The sequence below is a fragment of the Bactrocera tryoni genome, chromosome 2, assembly GCF_016617805.1.
Source record: "Bactrocera tryoni isolate S06 chromosome 2, CSIRO_BtryS06_freeze2, whole genome shotgun sequence".
Taxonomy (NCBI): domain Eukaryota; kingdom Metazoa; phylum Arthropoda; class Insecta; order Diptera; family Tephritidae; genus Bactrocera; species Bactrocera tryoni.
Window position 1 is genome coordinate 83681707 of NC_052500.1, and position 22893 is coordinate 83704599.

General features: G+C 40.6%; 3 protein-coding genes across 4 annotated transcripts; 2 read left to right on the forward strand and 1 right to left on the reverse strand.

Annotated features, from left to right (window-relative positions):
• The first annotated feature begins 474 nt into the window (after positions 1–474).
• LOC120768098 (fibrillin-1-like) lies at positions 475–4130 on the forward strand. Of its 2 annotated transcripts, XM_040094641.1 has the most exons (4): positions 475–765; positions 884–1506; positions 1606–3852; positions 3928–4130. In XM_040094641.1, exons 1-4 carry the CDS (start codon positions 524–526, stop codon positions 3984–3986), a joined length of 3171 nt encoding a protein of 1056 aa, XP_039950575.1. In that variant the 5' UTR covers positions 475–523; the 3' UTR covers positions 3987–4130. The 2 variants fall into 2 exon arrangements, with proteins under 2 accessions (XP_039950575.1, XP_039950574.1); XM_040094640.1 differs by having other exon boundaries at positions 884–3852.
• Positions 4131–4409: 279 nt separating this feature from the next.
• Positions 4410–7678, reverse strand: LOC120768099 (tenascin). The gene is made up of 5 exons (XM_040094642.1): positions 7596–7678; positions 6688–6799; positions 6570–6628; positions 4697–6508; positions 4410–4626 (listed from the first exon to the last, which is right to left on the reverse strand). Exons 1-5 carry the CDS (start codon positions 7676–7678, stop codon positions 4410–4412), a joined length of 2283 nt encoding a protein of 760 aa, XP_039950576.1.
• Positions 7679–11992: 4314 nt separating this feature from the next.
• On the forward strand, positions 11993–21663 carry LOC120768885. The gene is given in 5 exon segments (XM_040095639.1): positions 11993–12235; positions 12701–14343; positions 17577–17592; positions 18848–19066; positions 19565–21663. Coding segments are annotated over 5 exon segments (3972 nt in total). The 5' UTR covers positions 11993–12037; the 3' UTR covers positions 21461–21663.
• The last annotated feature ends 1230 nt before the right edge of the window (positions 21664–22893 follow it).

Genomic DNA, 22893 nt, shown 5'->3' on the forward strand with positions numbered 1-22893 from the left:
CAAATCTATTCCGTAATATTTAAACATACATAAATTATCAATATGGGAACGGATGTTTGTGTTTCGCTGGAAAGATTGGTCCACATGAAAGAATGAAAGAAAATAACGGCTTACAGATATATGCATGATATATATGAATATATAGAGTGCACCAACACATATGCACTAAAATGAAGTGTTTACAAATGAAACTATTGTCGGGACAAAGCTATCGCGGACTTTTCTGCACATATTTCTTATAAGCATGTGCATAAATACAAATAAGTACCGTTACATTACATATACATACAATTGCAGATATTATATTTATATACTAGCATTGCTAATAATATTTTTAAGTAGACTTTTGTGCATGTGTGTGTTGGTGTCCCACATATGGGCGAGTACTTGTACTAATACAATATTTCCAAGATCGGAATAATACTGTACGGTTCCTGCAAATATGAAAATCAGTTGGTTTTTATACGTGTCGCGGCTTACATACTACTTACGGAAGAGCGAAAATATTAAATAATTACAGAAAATGCGCTTATCTAATTTGCGGTTACTGCTGATCCTGCTTGGCATGATAAGCTACTCACTTGCACTTAACGGTGAGTGCACGGTGAGAAGAGGCAATCGACGTGTACGCGTTTGTTGTAAAGGATACATTAAAGTGAGAACTGGGTGCAAACCTTACTGCTCTAAGGGCTGTGAGAATGGGCTCTGCATCAAACCGGAAGTGTGTGCGTGTAAACCTGGCTACGAGAAACAAAATAATCATCGGTAGGTGCACAAAGCTTCCGTAAAAGTAAAGTTTTCGAAATGAAGTTAATATCAAAAATGATGATTTGTGTCGATTCTTTTTAAACTAAATTGCGTGAAACCATTTTTTCTTCAACAGTTGCATACCACACTGCGATAAGTGCACGCGAGGCACCTGCATTGCGCCGAATGTATGCAAGTGCAGTACCGACTATGCGCTGAACGCCACTGGTGTCTGTGCGCCCGTCTGTAAGCCAGACTGCAAAAACGGTGAATGCATTGCGCCGAACAAATGCAACTGCTTTCCCGGATATCAAGCAAATGCCAATGGTGACTGTGTGCCCAAGTGCGAAAATGGCTGCGAGAATGGTGTCTGCCAAGCGCCAAATCAGTGCGCGTGCAAAAGCGGCTACGAAAAAGATTCCAGTGGTCGGTGCCGTCCGATTTGTCAAGGCGGTTGCCATCATGGCATATGTCGCGCCCCAAATGTGTGCGAGTGTTCCAAGGGGTACCACAAATCTGGCAATAAAACGTGTATCCCGTTTTGTGGTGACGAATGTATTAATGGAAATTGCGTAGAGCCGAACGTTTGTAAATGTAAGCAAGGATATGAAAAGGAATCGTATAATATTTGCAGACCTATCTGTAAACAAAATTGCGGAAATGGTAAATGTATTGCACCAAACTTGTGCGCATGTAATAAGGGCTATGAAATGGTTAAAGAAAAATGCTTACCAATTTGCTCGAGTAATTGTCCGAATGGTCGGTGCGTTGCGCCAGATACCTGTGTGTGTAACAAAGGATATCTTATGAGCGCTTCGAACGTCTGTGATCCAGTTTGTATCAGCGGTTGTCCGAATGGTCGGTGCGTTGCGCCAGATACCTGTGTGTGTAACAAAGGATATCTTATGAGCGCTTCGAACGTCTGTGATCCAGTTTGTATCAGCGGTTGTCCGAATGGTCGGTGCGTTGCGCCAGATACCTGTGTATGTAACAAAGGTTATCTTATGAGCACTTCGAACGTATGTGACCCATTTTGTACCAGCGGTTGTCCAAATGGTCGGTGCGTTGCTCCGAATATCTGTGTGTGTAACAAAGGATTTCTTGAGAGCGCTCAAAACGTCTGTGATCCAGTTTGTACTAGCGGTTGTCCAAATGGTCGGTGCGTTGCGCCAGATACCTGTGAGTGCAACGAAGGATATCTTATGAGCGCTCAAAACGTCTGTGATCCAGTTTGTTCCAGCGGTTGTCCAAATAGTCGATGCGTTGCTCCGGATACTTGTGAGTGCAACGAAGGATATCTTATGAGCGCTCAAAACGTCTGTGATCCAGTTTGTTCCAGCGGTTGTCCAAATGGTCGGTGCGTTGCGCCAGATACCTGTGAGTGCAACGAAGGATATCTTATGAGCGCTCAAAACGTCTGTGATCCAGTTTGTACTAGCGGTTGTCCGAATGGTCGGTGCGTTGCGCCAGGTACCTGTGAGTGCAACAAAGGATATCTTATGGGCGCTTCGAATGTCTGTGAACCAGTTTGTTCTAGCGGTTGTCCGAATGGTCGGTGCGTTGCGCCAGGTACCTGTGAATGCAACGAAGGATATCTTATGAGCGCTCAAAACGTCTGTGATCCAGTTTGTACTAGCGGTTGTCCAAATGGTCGGTGCGTTGTGCCAGATACCTGTGAGTGTAACGAAGGATATCTTATGAGCGCTCAAAACGTCTGTGATCCAGTTTGTTCCAGCGGTTGCCCAAATGGGCGATGCGTTGCGGCAGATACCTGTGAATGTAACGAAGGATATCTTATGGGCGCTTCGAATGTCTGTGAACCAGTTTGTTCTAGCGGTTGTCCGAATGGTCGGTGCGTTGCGCCAGATACCTGTGAATGTAACGAAGGATATCTTATGAGCGCTTCGAACGTCTGTGATCCAGTTTGTACCAGCGGTTGTCCGAACGGTCGGTGCGTTGCTCCGGATATCTGTGAGTGCAGTAAAGCATATCTTCTGAGCGCTTCGAATGTCTGTGAACCAGTTTGTTCTAGCGGTTGTCCGAATGGTCGGTGCGTTGCGCCAGGTACCTGTGAGTGCAACGAAGGATATCTTATGAGCGCTCAAAACGTCTGTGATCCAGTTTGTACTAGCGGTTGTCCAAATGGTCGGTGCGTTGCGCCAGATACCTGTGTGTGTAACAAAGGATATCTTATGAGCGCTTCGAACGTCTGTGATCCAGTTTGTATCAGCGGTTGTCCAAATGGTCAATGTATAACTCCTAATACTTGCCAATGTGTGGAAGGATATATATCCAACGCTTTGGATGTTTGTGAACCCGTTTGTTCTACTGGATGTTTAAATGGGCATTGCATAGCTCCGGAGAAATGTGAATGTTTAGAAGGATTTGCAAAAACCGAAATAGGAACTTGTAAAGCTGTCTGCTTGAATGGCTGTCTGAATGGTCAGTGTGTTTTACCGAATAGATGTGAATGTCTTGCAGGTTATGTGTTTAATAAGCAAAATGTTTGCGAACCAGTTTGTTCAACGGGGTGTCAAAGCGGCTCGTGTGTGGCGCCGGAGACATGCAAGTGTAACTTTGGATTTGCGATGTCCCCGCTTAACAGTTGTGAACCCGTTTGTGAAGGTGGTTGTGTTGACGGCAATTGCATTGCACCTGGAGTGTGCAGCAATAAACCTTTAGATTCGGTATTTAGTAGTAGCACTAGTGGCTATATTCTAACAACAACGTTATTGTCGAGTTCTTTTGATAATGACGACGATAGCGATGATGACTATAGCGATAGCGGGGAAGGAAGAGACGATAGCGAATCTTCTGGAGATAGCAGTGAGACAAACGCCTTTTTTGAAGCAAAGTATCATTGCAACCACCACTGTATTCACGGAACTTGTCACGGCGATAGCTGTGTGTGCGACGAAGGTTATGAGCTGCAGTTGCAGGAAGACAAAGATGTCTGTGTTGCCATCTTACTTGCAAGAACTGGAGTTCTGAAATCTTTTCGATTATATATCATACTCGGAGTGCTTTCCTTACCGCTGGCCCTGCTGGTGTTGTTGTTGATTTGTCGGATCAGTTGTGAGAAGACGTATAATGTGGCGAAGAGAGGTAAGAACTGTTAAGCAGCTAAGCGCCACAGATAAGCATATTCTGTGCTATTAACTGTTACTTCTCTACTTACAGAAAACCAGATTGGTCTGAAGAACATGTCGCGGAACGTGGACATAGTAAGAGTACCTTAGTAAGAAGTACTTTGGGATCTGTTTATGTGTGTATATTACAACGTTAATTTTTAAATGATCTTCATATTTGTAAATAAATAGTGTAGGTAAAGAAGCGTGAAAAAATATTAATAAAAATGCTATAAGTTTCGTAATCTAAGTACAGTTATACTGTCATAAATACAATTTTATACTCAGAAACGTCTTTCTCTTCTAAAGACTCAGTTAAAGCAAGCTAGAGGCAATATCAATCTGATATGGTACTATATGCATCCAGTTGCGGTACTCTTTAAACAGAATGCATCCCCTTTAAGGCTTTTAAGTAAATTTATTTTCGAAAACAAATCTTCTTAAAACTAAAAAGCGAATTTTATTGACATTTCCGAAGCTATTTCAGTGCAAATACAAAATACTCGAAAAGGTTCTTTGCTATCACATCTTCGATTAGCTCTCCTCGCCATCCTGCACATTGAGGCCATCTTCTTCTCCCGCGCCTGGCATTACAATGCCGAACGTTGGGTTTTCTATCAACCTCACGCCGTGCTTCTCCCGGAAACGTCTGCGCGCATATTCACGATGCACCAATATCAAAGCCAGTCCACATAAGGCGATAAGTAAGAATGCCATTGTGCCGATAGTCCAGCGCGATACCGAGACGCCACTTTAATATTAAACGTAAAAACATTTCATATAATTAAACATAAATTGTCGAGCTAGATTATCTAACTTACCTTAGCGCTATGTGTTCCTCCAAAGCACCCAACTCGGAAACACATGCGCCACGTCGCTCGTTGTATACCATACCTTCTATGCATTGACATATACCGTTTACATCGCATTTTCCATTCAAACAATTCCATTCATTACAATAGGCCACGCAGACCGGCAGATCGGTGTCATTGCTCAGCTTAAGACGATAACCGAGATCACAACTGCAAGCGTTCGGTCCAATACATCTGCCGTGACCGCAGTCTTGTTCACATCTCGGCGCACATTCTGTGCGGCTGCCATTGAGGAACTTATACCCTTCCAAGCACACGCACTCATCCGGCCGCAGACACTCAGCATTTATGCAAGTGTCTTTGCAGATCGCCTGACAACGGTGTGGTTCGCTGGCGTTCGTCACACGATAGCCATCGCTGCACTGACACTTATTGGGCGCCACACACTTGCCGTTCTCACACGACGGCCGACAATGTGCGACACAGTAATTGTGATGACGTGTCTCCGAATAGCCACTCCAGCATTCGCACATGTCCGGCTCCACACAATTACTATTGATGCACTGCGGCAGACAAATGGGATCGCAGATGTTGTTCGAACCTTTGCGTAAACGGAAACCCTCATAGCAACGGCATACACCGCCCGCCGCACAAATGCTGTTGATGCACTTCTGTGTGCAATGCGGCTCGCAACGTCCTGTCAACCATTTTTTCGTGTAACCTGTCTCACATTGGCAAATACCCGGAGCAATGCAGTGCCCATGTCCGCAGTCGAAATTACAAACTGGTTCGCATTCGTAGGACCGTTCCGGATTCGGACGATATCCGCTGAAACAGCGACAGGTGTCCGGTGCAGTACATGTGCCATGGACGCAGGAGTGCTTACACGCCGGTATGCAAAGATAAAAGAGCAGCGATTGGTATCCCGGCAAGCAGCTGCACACACCTGGACTAACACATTCACCGTTCTTGCAACCACGCGGGCAGTGTGGTTCGCATTCTGTGAGTGAGCCATTCTTAAGGATGTAGCCCTCGTTGCAGGTACACGTATCGGGCGCGCTGCAGTGTCCGTTGATACAGTCCTTTGCGCAATTCGGTTGGCAAACATGCGTCTCCACCTGCGTATAACCCTGATGACACTCACAGCGGCCCGGTTCATTACAGAAACCATTCAGGCAGCCACGTGCACAAGTTGGCTCGCACACGGTGCGCGAATCATTGCGATAGATATAACCCTCCAGACACGTACACTGGTTGGGTGCCGTACAGTGTGCGTTTACGCATTTGTCCATGCAGTTGGGTACACAGGCAAGTCCGATTAAGTTATAGGAGCCCTCCTGACATTTGCAGACATTCGGTGCGATGCAATAGCCGTTGGGGCAGCCACCCGGACACACCGGTTCACACTTACCCAAGGTGCCCAGTCGCAACTCGTAACCGCTAAGACAGTGGCACTCATTGGGCGCTTTACAAACGCCATTTTCACAGGGCTCTTCACAGATAGGCGTGCACACGCCCAACAACTCGTTGCGCTCATAGCCGAAATTGCACGTACATTTATACGAAGCATCACAACGCCCATTGGTGCAATCCGTCAAACACCGCGTCTCGCATTCTGTGGCACTCCCATTAATGAAATTATAACCCTTATTGCAGTCACATTTCTCCGGCTCAACGCATTGTCCATTGATGCAGGGCTCACTGCATTCCGGCTCACAGACGGTGCTATTCTTCAGGTTGTTGTAGCCTTCGGCACAGAGGCATACATCAGGACGCACGCATTTGCCTCCCTTGCAGTCCACGCAGTTCGGCAGGCAATCTCTATGTGCGAGAAGAGAGCTTCAAATATGCACAAAATGGAATTCACTATTAAAAAACCTACCCAGTTTTTGCGTTCCTAACATAACCTTCGCAGCAGACCTCTTCCATGTCCGTGTACGTCTATAATCGGGGAAAATATGGGTTGGTAATAAAGGTTTCGCATAATTTTTGGTGCTCACCTCTTTGACTGTGCGTAGTACCAAGGGATTCTGAGTCGGCGTACAATTTGTGCACTTCACATCCACCGGATATTTGCGCATGGTCACAAGTGACACACGAGTTTTGGGCGTTCTGTGGTTGAAGAAAAAGTAGCTATGAAAATTATTTTTTTTCAGATTCTTAGATGGTTTCGAATATAGCAGAAGAAATGTGTCGTAAAACTTGCTCATCTTCGAGAGGTTGAAATCTGTAAGTAGCTACGAAGTTGTGATTTTTATGAGTTTTTGAAAATGCGAAATTAGCCCCAAAAGAACTGCCTGTGTGATCTCTGCATCATTTTTATGCCCTGAACAGATTATATTAAGTTTACCAAAAGTATTTGTCAGAGGCCCTTTGAAATATATATATAAATCATAAGCGTAACTAACTATATAGTTGTTGTTTCATTCATTTGTATATATACGAACTAGTCCTTCAGATATCGAACTGAACTTTCGCATCCGTCCTTTCCAAGCCAAGAAGCTGATCATTTTGCTCATTGCCAGGAATGTACGATATCGAATAATTACAGTTACAGGAATGTTAAGAATTTCTGAAGAATATAGTTGCGCTGCAACCGAAGTTAGCGTTTGTACTTGTTTCTTGATTACTTCTGTCCTAGTGGTCCCACAATTAAATCAAAAATAAATATTATACTAAAATTTCCCATCCATTCCTTTCATAGTAGTCCAGAAATAACTAATAGTATTCCAAAATTTATCGTTGAATATGATGTGGATCTCATGGCGCGATTCGAAATTATAGTTACCGTTAGTATAATGGAACACGATGCCTCCTTACGATAATTAGTCGTCTGTCGAAATAAGCCACTTTCGATATTTAATTTTCCTAATTTTATGTACATATTCTTCAATGAAGACAAACTTACGGCACTTTTACGACACATGCAGTTGCACATGTTGCCAGCAGCAGAAGGCCTACAAAAAGCTGGTAGTTTGTATGAGATTTCATTGTTTTCTCTCACTTAACAGTAATGATCACATGAGCCAAGAAAGTCCGTAAAAAAATATTTGCACAGAAACAACACTAAATTGCACAAATCGCTGTGATCTCGTTGGTTCCAAGGCGATTTCCTTGCACTTGCTTGCTTACTGAGCAGATCAGTCGCCTTCCGCGTCGGCACTCGTCGCCAGAATGAACAAATCTGTTAAATTATAGAAATTATTGATAGCCATTTGTAGGCGCGCAGCACTGTTGGTTGGCAATCATTATCGGCTTATCTACGCGAAGAAGCGTCACTTAAATAAAAGAGTGCCGCAAAAAAAAAACCAAAAAGCGACAATCTGCTGCCGCAGAGGGCAATAGAGCGCAAAAATCAATGAACTCGGAAAACAACAGAGCAGTGCTCCTTTGGCAACGCATATATCAAAAACATACATACATATATAAAGTGACATATGTAATAGTGCTGTGTCTGCGGCAGCGCAAATCAGAAGACAGTTATCGGTTTCAGTGCAACTATTTTTACTATTACAAAGCTGCAAGTATCTATTTTTGCCTCCTGGTAAGACTTTTCTTTATTACATGGAATAAAACATCATATCGACACTTGAAAGAGTCATCTTAATCCATTTTCTGTTACGCTTTTCTGTGCCACAAGTGTGATAAACGCGAACAGGTCAATGGCAGACCTCAAAGAAAGCGGAATTCTAATTTAAGAACATGAATAGTGAGGAGTTTGGCATTGAATATTCCTTTGTTAATATAGATAAAGTGGTTGCAGCAAAAATAGTCGATGTTGGGGTATTTTCAGAAGTAGTTTAATGTAGCGCAACTTAATAAACATAATTTTTTGATTTCTGTTCTGGTGCGTAAATATACAGAGAAGATGAGTTTCCAACTCGTCAACACGCCACGTATATCTGGCCGTGTGAAAAACATAGCATTTCCCGATTTCATTGTCAACGCAAAGGCAATTTTCCCTGGAAATTGAATACGTTTGAACTGAAATGGCTGTCCCTTGTATTCGATAACTGCGTCATAATCAGTCGGGTTCCATTACACAGTTTGGAACCGCTAGACGCACAACAGTCGGAAAACTTTCATGAATTGCAATAGTAAATATCCTACAAGCGCTTTATTGCAGTTCACACCCATTCGATACTGCTGATCTCATATCGTTCAAGGACAATAACCGCTATGTTGCTTTCTTTGGAGACGTACTTGCAAACGTATTTGATCGATTTCACCAATCTGCAATATTCAACATTGACATGAGTTTTGAATGTGAATTAGACAAAAGTGGTGAATATGGTACGATACATGTGTTGTCAGCTTCGATGTGTTGTTAACGCCGATATTCACACCTCTAAATGCTTAATGTTCTGCCATTGTCGTCTGGTGAGCGACGCCGATACAGTGAATATCCATCATTTCCCATTTCCGTTTCCGAAAGAAAAGCACATGAGTAGTGTTTCGTGCATTTATTGTCAAACATACAAACCTAAGTGGAATTGTAAGGTTTGCAAGGTCCATGAACCATATTGGTTTTCACCACTTCGTATAATTCTGTATCTATCTCTGAATCATGAATTTCCGCTGAAGTGGTTTCATCAATTTGATCTGGGGTAATCACCATCCGCATCCAAAGAAGAATGTGTGCGTGCCGCAAACATTTTTTTTGCTACTCTACAGAATACATTCAGCATCTAACAGCACCATATATACCATAGGTTACTTCAAGATAAAGACCATCAAACATCGCAGCTATTGTTTAATAAGTCGTGCTGTGATATCGTTAGCTGATTGACCGCGATCCATAATTCCGCACGTATGTCATCGCATTTTGGGAGTACTTCTTGCCTTTCCTTGGGCTGCCATACGTTGATGGCAAAAAGAACGCCGACCAATATTAGCGCGACCTCTTAGTGCTTCGTAACAAATTTCAATATGCAATTGTTCACATTGTGTGAAGCACACATAAAGTTTTCACTGAATAATTTTAAATAATTTTTCCTTTGGATAGCCGGAATAAAAAAGCAAGCGATCAAAATTGAACAATTCAAATAATTTACAAATCACAATATTGAAAAACAAAACAAACAAAAATTGAAAAAAATGTGTATGGAAAATGATACTTTTTGGAATTGTCCAATTATCCGACTTCTCCTCAATAAAAGTATAACGTATTCTGTTTCTAAACCTTTCCCGATCTACAACAAACAACCTTTCAATTTCAAGATTGGTTCAACCGTTCTCTTAGTTTTACTAACAACCAAACATTCATTTTTATTGTAACGTTTATATGGGGAAAAGAAAAGGGCTGTTTTTAGGTGTTTTCCGGAAATTATTCGAATTTTTCTCGCCGTAAAAACCTTCTTTGAACTTCAGCGAACATTTAAGAAAAAGAATTGGCCAAATTGGTCCAGGCGTTATTGAGTTATGAGCGTACATACATTTTGACGATTCATTTTTAATTATATACATATGTAGATATATAAATATTAGGGTGCTTCAAACATTTTTTTTTGAATTTACTTTCAACTCTTACCCCTCAAATGTTAGTGATTGACAAACAAAAAATCATCCCTCAAGCCAGGCGCTGTAGCTTAACTCTAAGGTTCGCTATGTTTTCAACGTTCAAAACGTTTGATGATGAATGCTAAGTTTCTTAGCGATGTCATGACTGCTAATGCTATTTTCCAGGTCAATCTTTTCCATAATTTCATCGACTTTTTCAACGATAGGTCGACCAGAGCGAGCTGCATCTTTTACATCGAAATTTCCAGAACGAAAGCGAGCGAACCACAGATTTCATTGCTGGCTTGCGTGGTATTCTTCTATAGCGACTTTCTTCATTATTTCCACTCATTTCTAAACTGCTGTAACTTTTTGTCAACTTCCCTGCATTTAATTTTTTTGACTAAATGAAGCTTAAAATCTCACCTTTCCAACAATATATGGCATCTATTGACAAAATGCGAAAATACCTTTTCGACACCCTATATAAAAATTTCTTTTTTCAGTTTTGGTGACTTTAATATTTCGATCGACCATATTTCCAACGGATGTTAAAAAAATGGTTCTAATTTCTTTTCTATACTTGATATGATGTACAACGTGCATAAAAAAGCAATAATGTCCGCTTCAAATTATTCACATACCAATTTTTCATACTTTTTCCTGTCAAGATTCGTAGAAGTTTCTTTTACTATCCCAGATATATGTAGTCTCCATCACATTTTCAGTTTACTGGTCTTGGTAACTTCTCTCAAATTCTGTTTATCTTTTTATTTCCACCTCTGAAAGGTTTGAGAAAAAATGGTGTGAGGGTATGAGAATTGTTCTAAACATCTGAGGATCAAAAATATTATAGTCATCCCTCATGAATCATTGCTTTTGTTCTTAAAAGTTAACGGTGCATAGATTAAAATTATGAAAATGGCGCATGCCGCATGCCGTCAGCAGACTTTATACATATGTAAATATGTATATACATATGTACGCAAATATTGTACGAATATTATGAACTAGCTTGGGCTTGCTTAAATGTCTGTATGTAAGGAGTTAGAATGTGAACAATGAAATGCGGAATTTTATAGCATTCTCTTCTTATTGCCGCCTGCTAAGAAGTACTGCATTTGTATATATAGTATGTATTATACTGTAGTCTTTGAAGTTTATATTTTTGTGCTATTTTATGTAATTTGATTTTTATATTCCAGCAAGATCTTCCTTAAGAGTATAAAGCTTTTATCTTAGTGGTAATAATAAATATACTTCAATTTAGCCATGGCCCTATGTCTGCAGATCAAGGAGTTACTTACTGATTTGTGGGAACCGCCGGTATCGGACCATAAGCTCGAGATATATTCAAGGCATTTTGCATGGGTTATTGTACAAGGCAATAATGAAGAAATTGTCAAAATTGTTTCACTAATAGCATAAAGCTTCCATACAAACTGACGGATCAAGTTCTTGTAAGAAATGTTTTGTATTAGTGAAGGGTATTATAACTAGCTTAAGTTCAGTTTTCAATATATGTATTTCCTCTTCGCTGGAACTTGGCGCTGGATTACATTTTTTTAAGTGGAATATGGAATTAGTGGTGTAACACAATTCAAGTTGCGATAAAAATTTTAAATATTTTATATGTACTACTCGTACACATTTTAATATGACACAATAAAAATAAAATTTCAACAAATCGCATTGTGGAATTCAAAATAGATTACATATTTGCGATTTTAAGTTTCCAAAAGCATTACTTCAGTCAATCGTTTTGCTTTAATTCAATTCAGTTCACTTTGGGAATTTGAGCTGAATTATTGTTGGACGGAGCAAAAATAAAAGAAGGAGCTTCAGAGCAGGATGCTTTTGAAGATGCTTATTTCGTTAAGTGTTCTTTTAACCGTTATAGATTTGACTACCAGTCAGTGGTGCACCAAATTACGAAGAGATAAAGTATATTATAATGAACCTAGAGAGTACATTCAAACTTATTTAACTTCGAATTGGTTAGGACTCACTGTGCAAAGAACCAGATATGCACAGACTTGGGATTACAAAGTAAGTAAATATACATATGTGTACGTGAAATGATCAGTTAAGTAAAATCAGTAATATTTCATCAAATGTAAATTAGAAATGAGTGAAAGACCACTTTATAACTCATAAAACAACTTGTGACGCTACATACACAGTTTATTAGGAGCTTTTTGATGTGATGCTGCGGCGTTCAGGGACTCAGTAAGTAATATGATACTGCGGGGCCTCCCACGTCGGTACACGATCGAAAAATGCTAAAAAAATCCACATAACACAATACTTTTGCGAGGGAGGTCATAGAGTCTGTTCAAAGCAGACTAACAGCTAGAAAGCCGTTAAATATTATATATATATAGTATGTTAGATATATATGTATATACTATATATTCGTATATATGGTTTTTCATGTTTATTTTACTCATCATTGATTTTAAGATACTTTCCACATATAAACTATTTAATAATTAATAATTTCTTAACTTTTAGTATAAATATGTAACAAGAACTGAAAGGTATTGCTGTGCTGGTTACGTTATGAGGAACAACCAATGCGTGTCCGCTTGCGTGCCTAACTGCCCTGCCAACAGTCGATGCACCGATGTCAACAAATGCACTTGCGATTATGGTTACACTTCCACCACGTCTATTCCTAGAGACATTGTCTGCGAGCCGAAGTGCACTGCAGGCTGTCAGTCGCATAGTACTTGTACACAACCCGAGACTTGCACATGCGATTCGGGATATGAAAGACGCTGGGATGGCATATGTGAACCCATTTGCCAAGAGCGCTGTTCTGAACATGCGATTTGTACAGCGCCAGATACTTGTAGCTGCGTAGAGGGTTATAAATTAAATGAAGACTTAAAAGAATGTGTGCCAGAATGCCAAAACGGTTGCGGCTTGAATATGTACTGCCAATCGCCAAATCAATGTGCTTGTCGCACTGGCTACAAATTACATTGAAACGCCACAATTGAAGCAGATGAGACCACCGTAAGCAGCAGCGAGTGGTGTTTTCCTGTCTGCAATGTAGGCTGTCCCGCGAACAGTGAGTGCTTTGCGCCAGAGGAATGCCGTTGTTTGGAGGGTTACACTATGCCAACCGCAGACGAAGAGACTCAGATGAGTAGTAATGGCGAATGTGTGCCAGTGTGTGTGGATAAATGCCCACAACATGCTAGTTGCGTTAGTCCGAATGTGTGCGAATGCGCGTCGGGTTATGAATTGCTTCATCCGCCCCAACATCGTCAATACTGTCAAGCACAATGCACGCAGAATTGCGAACTGAATGGAAAATGTGTGGCGCCGGACGTATGTGAGTGCTTTCCCGGCTATGAGCATGTGAAGAGTACAAACGCCAGCTCAGATCCAAAACAGCTCTACTGTCAACCGGTTTGCTCCAACGGTTGCGCGCATGGCAATTGCGTGGGACCCGAAATGTGTATCCGTCAGCCAGGCTAGCTGATGGGCGCGCAAGGTGTGTGCGATCCCACTTGCACCAAAGGATGTCTGAATGGGCGCTGTGTTGACGTCGAAGTTTGCGCATGTAATGACGGCTATCAACTCTCCGCAGACGACTCTGGTAAATGCAAACCCATTTGCAGTAAACCCTGCATCAATGCAGACTGCGTCGCGCCGGAGCTTTGTCTCTGTCGAGAGAAGTATAAACCTATGCCTGATGAGGGCAACTCTAACATATGTACACCAATGTGTTGGCCGGAATGTGTAAATGGTGTTTGCATTGCACCCGATCAGTGTAGCTGTAATGAGGGTTATGTGCAATCATCAAACACAACACAGCTGCACATCTGCTCGCCGTACTGCTCTGGCTGCATAGGTGGCTATTGCGCAGCACCAGCGAAGTGCGTCTGTCCCGAGGGCGAGGAATTGTCAGTTATTGGAGACACATCCGAATGTACGACAATCACAACGAGTAATATGGCCACAGTTGCTGCAATGGACGATACTACAACAAGTACGGTTGAAACCACCACAGCAATATCTGCCACCACTGAAAGCTTTGTGTGGCTGAACTGCACTGAGGAAGTTGAGCTGTTGAGTGACACGACTTATGGGGAGGAAATGGACGCTTTGTTGCAGCCCATCGATTTGAATAAGTGCACCGACACGTGTGATTGTTGAAAGGAAAGTACTAGCGCTGATTGCTTTGAAATATGTAGGTCAAAAGAAAGTAATTGCCTTGAGCTGCAGTTTTCTCGTTGCATAGAAGCAGGCAAACGAATCGAATACAAAGGCTTCGTTGCACCGAAAATATGTATATACTTGCTATAAGTATAGTTCCATATACTTTCCGATAACTCACGGCGCTGCGCAATCATTGCGCAAGACTATTGATGGCTTGATATTCGCTGCGTTCATGTTGGCTGTGTTTGTTTGAGCATCAAGACATCATCATCGTGATCTGCTAAAAATCATTAATGAGATAAAAGTAAACCAATCAATTATGTATGTTAAGCTGGAGCAGAAAGTTATATTATGTAATATCGAGCTAACTTATATCCATCAGCTGTGTTTAAGCTACACGTAAATTAATTGTATTCAAAAATATTATATTTTGCAATATTATATTGTAAATTGACATTTATAAAATAAACAAGTAAGAAAGGGCTAAGTTCAGTTGCATCCGAACAATTTATACTCTTGTAACTTGCAAGAATTAAAGCCAGGGAAATACTTTAAAGTATAAAACCAATCTTAGAGTAAAGTCAACCGGATATTCGAAAATCCTGATATTAGTTATATAGGGGCTAGGCCAAGTTTTCGCTCAAATTTTTCTATTTTAGGCACAAAGATCCACTGTTAAATGTAAAACACGCTCTCTTATTTTCATTGAGATAACTCACATATTGGCCGAAAGTAACCCGGAATTTCGAAAATCTTTATAGTAGGTATATAGGAGCTAGAGGAAGTATTTGTCCGATTACCCCTTAATTTCAGTTATACTTATAACACGTTGACCGACATTCTCGATCAAAAGTCAACGACATATGTGTCCCGAGGTCTAAATATTCGGTACCTAGGGGCTTGAACAGTTTTTATTGGATAAGGAGGCACACACTAAAGACATTATTCGTGCAAAGTTTTATTCCGTTATATTAATTGCTTGTGGTTGGTTTGGTTTGTGTACTGGAAAGTAAGAGAATCAAGTGGAATTTAAAATGGTACTATATAGAAAGTTGGCATGGTTGTTGTCCGATTTCGTTCATTTTCACAATGTGATATAAAAATGTAAAAAGAATGCCATCTACTAAATTTTGTACAAATTGATTTTTCGAGTTCTGAGACATGGGATTTCACCAAAAAGTGACTAGTTATTGATTTTTCACGTTTTTAGTAGTTTTTAACAGTATCGTTAAATGGGGAGTGAGCGGGGTTATCTTCCGATTTCATCCATTTTCGCAATGTCGGTAGAAGTTCTTAAACAAATTTGAACTCAGCAAATTTGGTTGTTGTAGCTTAAATCGTTTAGGAGATATGTACATTAAACTTATTCGAGGGTGGGGCCACGCCCACTTTTTCAGAAATGTTTTCCATAGGTGCATCTTGCTACTGCGATCCTCCAAATCAAATTACAGTTTTATGTCCCAATTTAGGTCTCTGTTACGACACTGGGCGTGGCAGTGGTCCGATTACGCCCATCTATGAACTCGTAATTTTTTTTTTGTATATCAAGTTCATCGAGATCACTATAAAATCTCCTTAAGATCGCTAGCTAGAGTCCGGTTTGGGTTTACTATAGTCCCTTAGTAAAGCAAAGTTGTTCAGAATGATCCATAGAACATTTCCCGCATTCGTGACTTTTTATTTTTTTTGGCTCCCTGTAAATCGACCCTCCCTTATATACATAGTTTTGTTAGTATAAATATATGTTTTATAAAAAACGAGAACTACGTTTGCTGGGCGCCATTTATCACTTGTGGCAATAAACAAGTTTCGGTAATGCACGAAGGCAAAGTGAGTAAGAAGCTAGCTAAGCTAGTTTTAGAGTAACAAGATCAACAAGAAATAAAATAGTTTAATAATTCCATTCAGAGCTTTATGCACAGTTAAAACTCATAAAAAGTAAGAAGCTTACTTCACCGCCGTATTATTTAAAAAATATAAACATAGGCGCATTTTGTACCCTTATTGGTAGTGTTTATACACCTTAAAAACCTAAAACTGTTATTTCGGACACCTAAGCACGGTCAAGTAAGTGTTCAAAGAAGATCATGTACCGTTTCAAGCTAGTTCATGTTAGCGATCAAGCTAGATCTTAGCCAATATGAAGCTGGATCAACCTATTGGCCAACCCGGGGCAAGTTAGGGGTCAAGCGAAGTCAAGCTAATGATCAAACGAAGTCAAGTTAGAGGTTAAGCGAGATGTAGCTAAGAAACAATCGTGGCGCCAACCAACTAATAACCAGTCGATTAATTGAGAGCTAACCTCATAGCGCACTGAGCAAAATATGACTCTCTAAAATGTATGGTTGGGTTTTGACCACTAATGGTTACAAACCCTTAAAACAAATTAAGTCACTCTTTATAATTTATTTTATTTCGATATTTTCATTAATGCTTGATATATCTTAAGTGCTATAGTGTATCCTTTCTGTTATAGTTTATAATGGTGTTATGTCGGAAGTTGACGTGGTTAGAGGACAATTTTTGCACTGTAACATACTGATGTCAAACAACAGTTATGATATAATACTAACTAAACTAGTATTGGCTGAGTACCGAATTAATTGTTTTACCAGTTTGGAAATAATCCACAAACAAAATTCCTCTCGCAGCCCAAAAAACTGATGCCATAACTTACTTCCGCGACTTCCGGACACGAACTCGTTTCGAAGCCAAACAACCAGACTCACACCATCCTTCAGCCGCTTGGTTTGATTCAGGATCATTGTGATAGTGCCAAGTCTCATCCGTAGTGATGAATCGACGCACAAAATCCACTTTATCCTTTGTAAAACGCTCCAAATGTGGCTGAGAAAATCGCTTTGGAACGTATTTTTGTTCATATGGCTCACACTGCCTATTGAGATGTGTAGAGCCTCTACTAAATCCCTCTCATTCAATCGATGATCTTCCAAAACCATATCCTGTATTTTGGCGATGATTTCTGGTGTTGATGCGCTTTTTGGACGTAATTCACGTGGATTGTCTAAAAGGCTTGTATGACTACGTTTAAAATCAGCAACCCATCTTTTTACTGCTCTAATTGTAGTTGAACAATCATTATACACATTTAACATTCATTCGTGAATTTCTTTTGGTGCTACACCTTCCAGAAATAAGAATTTTATCACTGCACGATATTCATTTTTTTCCATTGCAAAAATATACTGTGATACAGCGACACTAAATGGCTTGTAAGTAAAGAATGAATTAACAAATTGGGCTAGTAGCAACGCCCTCTCTTATCGAAAGACAAAACTTATTGAAAAACCTGCTAGTGGCGGGGCCGCGTCTACACTTTTAAAAAGGTGTCTCTCTTAGTTATAGTACTACATTTAAACCCACCACCTGAGTTGTGCTCTCTCTGCAGTGTGGTGTGAGGGTATACGAGTAAGAATTGTTCTAAACATCTTGGGATCTAAATCTTATTATAGTCATCCCTCATGAATCATTGTTTTTATTTTAAAAAGTTAGCACTGCATTAAATTAAAATTATGAAATTGTCACAAGCTACTGCCGTTAGCTAAGCAGACTTTTTTTTATACATATGTACATATATACTATACTTATATTATCAACTAGCTTGGGCTTGCTTAAATATCTATATGTAAGGAGTTAGAATGTGAACGATGCAAAGCATGCATTAAAGCGGATTACAACATTCTCTTATTTTTGCTTTCTTAAAAATAACGGGAATTTCTTTAGACTTTTTTTCATTGAGACAATACGGGTTTGGGTACGTTAATAAACAAAATTTTGATAATCTACAAGCTATTTGCGAGACACAGTTAAATCCAAAAAATACACTGTTCAGTGTGCTCTATGGACAAAGTGAAATATTGGTTCATGTTCCTTCAATAAAAGAGCCCGCCATAATGTTTCAGTCCATGGAGAAGACTATAGAGCCAAGATTAAAGACTTAATCGTGCCTGAATTGGAGAAAGTTGATTGATGTGAACGACCATTGGTTGCATGTCTTTGTCTCAATATGATTAATTTACTAATTTTTTTAGTAAAATTGACTCCAGAGCAGATATTTTGGATTCCCAGCAAGATAGCCTTGGCGGTTTCTACATATTAAGTAGACTATTCACATTTTTTGTAATATTTTTATAGTATCGAATACTTTCTATATATGTAGATATATTTCGGTTTCGCTCGAACTTCGCGCTGGCTTACATCATTTTAAGTTGAATATGGAATTAGTGGTGTAATTCAATTAATGCTTGCGATAAAATTGTATATGTAATACTCATACACATATTAATATGACACAATAAAAATATAATTTCAACAAATCGCATTATGGAATTCAGAAACGATTACATATTTGCGATTTTAGGTTTCATTCAAATTCAAAGCATTACTTCAATCAATCGTTTTGCTTTAATTCAATCCAGTTCACTTTGGGAATTTGAGCTGAATTATTGTTGGACGGAGCAAAAATAGAAGAAGGAGCTTCAGAGCAGGATGCTTTTAAAGATGCTTATTTCGTTAAGTGTTCTTTTAACCGTTATAGATTTGACTACCAGTCAATGGTGCACCAAATTACGAAGAGATAAAGTATATTATAATGAACCTAGAGAGTACATTCAAACTTATTTAACTTCGAATTGGTTAGGACTCACTGTGCAAAGAACCAGATATGCACAGACTTGGGATTACAAAGTAAGTATATAATAAAATAATTCAATATCAACCGATGAAATATATAATGCGTACGTGAAAAGATCAGTGAAGTAAAATCAGTAATACTTCATCAAATGTAAATTAGAAATGAGTGAAAGACCACTTTATAACTCATAAAACAACTTGTGACGCTACATACACAGTTTATTAGGAGCTTTTTGATGTGATGCTGCGGCGTTCAGGGACTCAGTAAGTAATATGATACTGCAGGGCCTCCCACGTCGGTACACGATCGAAAAATGCTAAAAAAAAATCCACATAACACAATACTTTTGCGAGGGAGGTCATAGAGTCTGTTCAAAGCAGACTAACGGCTAGAAAGCCGTTAAATTTTGTATATATAGTATGTTATATATATATATATATATACTATATATTCGTATATATGGTTTTTCATGTTTATTTTACTCATCATTGATTTTAAGATACTTTCCACATATAAACTATTTAATAATTAATAATTTCTTTTACTTTTAGTATAAATATGTAACAAGAACTGAAAGGTATTGCTGTGCTGGTTACGTTATGAGGAACAACCAATGCGTGTCCGCTTGCGTGCCTAACTGCCCTGCCAACAGTCGATGCACCGATGTCAACAAATGCACTTGCGATTATGGTTACACTTCCACCACGTCTATTCCTAGAGACATTGTCTGCGAGCCGAAGTGCACTGCAGACTGTCAGTCGCATAGTACTTGTACACAACCCGAGACTTGCACATGCGATTCGGGATATGAAAGACGACGCTGGGATGGCATATGTGAACCCATTTGCCAAGAGCGCTGTCCTGAACATGCGATTTGTACAGCCCCAGATTCTTGTAGCTGCGTAGAGGGTTATAAATTAAATGAAGACTTAAAAGAATGTGTGCCAGAATGCCAAAACGGTTGCGGCTTGAATATGTACTGCCAATCGCCAAATCAATGTGCTTGTCGCACTGGCTACAAATTACATTCAAACTCCACAATTGAAGCAGATGAGACCACCGTAAGCAGCGGCGAGTGGTGTTTTCCTGTCTGCAATGTAGGCTGTCCCGCGAACAGTGAGTGCCTTGCGCCAGAGGAATGCCGTTGTTTGGAGGGTTACACTATGCCAACCGCTGACGAAGAGACTCAGATGAGTAGTAATGGCGAATGTGTGCCAGTGTGTGTGGAAAAATGCCCACAACATGCTAGTTGCGTTAGTCCGAATGTGTGTGAATGCGCGTCGGGTTATGAATTGCTTCATCCGCCCCAACATCGTCAATACTGTCAAGCACAATGCACGCAGAATTGCGAACTGAATGGAAAATGTGTGGCGCCGGACGTATGTGAGTGCTTTCCCGGCTATGAGCATGTGAAGAGTACAAATGCCAGCTCAGATCCAAAACAGCTCTACTGTCAACCGGTTTGCTCCAACGGTTGCGCGCATGGCAATTGCGTGGGACCCGAAATGTGCATCTGTCAGACGGGCTACCTCATGGGCGCGCAAGGTGTGTGCGATCCCACTTGCACCAAGGGATGTCTGAATGGGCGCTGTGTGGATGTCGAAGTTTGCGCCTGTAATGACGGCTATCAACTCTCCGCAGACGACTCTGGTAAATGCGAACCCATTTGCAGTAAGCCCTGCATCAATGCAGACTGCGTCGCGCCGGAGCTTTGTCTCTGTCGAGAGAAGTATAAACCTATGCCTGGTGAGGGCATTTCTAACATATGTGCACCCATGTGTTGGCCGGAATGTGTAAATGGTGTTTGCATTGCACCCGATCAGTGCAGCTGTAATGAGGGTTATGTGCAATCATCAAACACAACACAGCTGCACATCTGCTCGCCGTACTGCTCTGGCTGCATAGGTGGCTATTGCGCAGCACCAGCGAAGTGCGTCTGTCCCGAGGGCGAGGAATTGTCAGTTATTGGAGACACATCCGAATGTACGACAATCACAACGAGTGATATGACCACAGTTGCTGCAATGGACGATACTACAACAAGTACGGTTGAAACCACCACAGCAATATCTGCCACCACTGAAAGCTTTGTGTGGCTGAACGGCACTGAGGAAGTTGAGTTGTTGAGTGACACTACTATTGGGGACGAAATGGACGCTCTGTTGCAGCCAATCGACTTGGAAAAGTGCACCGACACGTGTGATTGTTGGAAGGAAAGTTCTAGCGCTGATTGCTTTGAAATATGTGGGTCAAAAGAAAGTAATTGCCTGGAGCCACAGTTTTCTCGTTGCATAGAATTAGGCAAACGAATTGAATACAAAGGTTCTGTTGCACCGAAAATATATACCTGCGTATACTCTCCGAAAACTGGCGGCGCTGCGCAATCATTTCGCAAGACTATTGATGGCTTGATATTCGCTGCGTTCATGTTGGCTGTGTTTATTTGAGCATCAAGGCATCGTCAGTGCCTTTTTAGTAGATCATTTATGTTTATAATGTTCCGGAAATATCTCTTATGTATATCCACCAGCTGAAAAATACAGCTGTGTTTAAGCTACTCGTATATGAGTTTTATTTACAAATATTTATTGTGCAATTATATTCTATGGTAAAATTACATTTACAAAATAAAAAACAACAGCAATAAAAATTTACAAGACAACTTTATTTATATGAGTTACACTACATATTAAATGAGGGCAGTGGCAGATACCGAATTTCTTTTCGTTAGTATCGTAAATGATAAAGTAAAACCGAGATGGTTTTATTTACTAGAAAATATAAGATCCCGGTGGCACCGTCGCCGCTACTGGGAGACATCCGCCTGCCATCGACAAATACGGTGAAATATTTAGAGCTCATTCGGGAAGAAGCTTTCATGGAAGCCGAATATCGAAGAGAGAGAAAAAAAGCCCTATAATGCCCTATAATGCTGTAGAGGAGCCATTGGCAAGAGGTGAAGCCTCTTACCGAAAGTGGTCCTCTGGCTCTATAACACCATATTCGACCCCATTATATTCTATGGAATCATTTTGTGGTAGAGGGCTTTTGAAAAGACAACACTTGCAAAGAAACTCGAGAACGTTCAACGGGCTGCGCTCATTAGCATGTGTGATGCACTAGGATCCACTCAAACCATTGCACTTAACGCAACTTTGAACATATGTAATGCTCGTGAACATCGCCGGATTGTTTATGGCCGCGACAGTGCCTACTAGACTCAGAAAATGAGGTTCTTAAAGGAACGCGTATCTGAACAGTCGGATCTCCTCACAAACTTTGACTGCATACCAGATCACATAGATCATGCAGTCGCCAAACCGAACTCTGACGGATATAGCGTCAACTCCAGTTTTACACTTCCTGATTATTGCAGTATCTTCCAAGCTGAGATTGCAGTCATCAAGGTAGACTATTCACTCAGACAGCAGAGCGGCGATACTAGAATTGAACTCATTTGCAGTGCTTTCAGGGTTGGTCGAAGGGCGCTTAACCTCGCTATCAATAGCATCGAGTGTCATTGTGATAAGACTGGTATGAGTCCCAGACCATAGCGAAATCGCAGGTAATTGCAAAGCTAATGGGCTAGCAAGGAAAGGCACCCTAAAATCACTATCGTTAGAATGGGAGCGGGTCGATGCTCCCACATTCTCTTGTGTTCTACTGCTGGAAAGCTGGACTTCGCGGAAGCTTTTCGAACGCTGGGCCACCATCAATACTTGCGAAACAATTAAACACTTCTTTTTAACTGTCTCGTATTTAGGAGGTCAAGACTTAAACACTTGTGAGCGTATACCTTCCGACATCCCGCCGAACTGGCGGGTGTTGAAATTAAGCGCCTTTGATAATTTGTATTGGCTCTAAGCGTTTTGCCAATCAG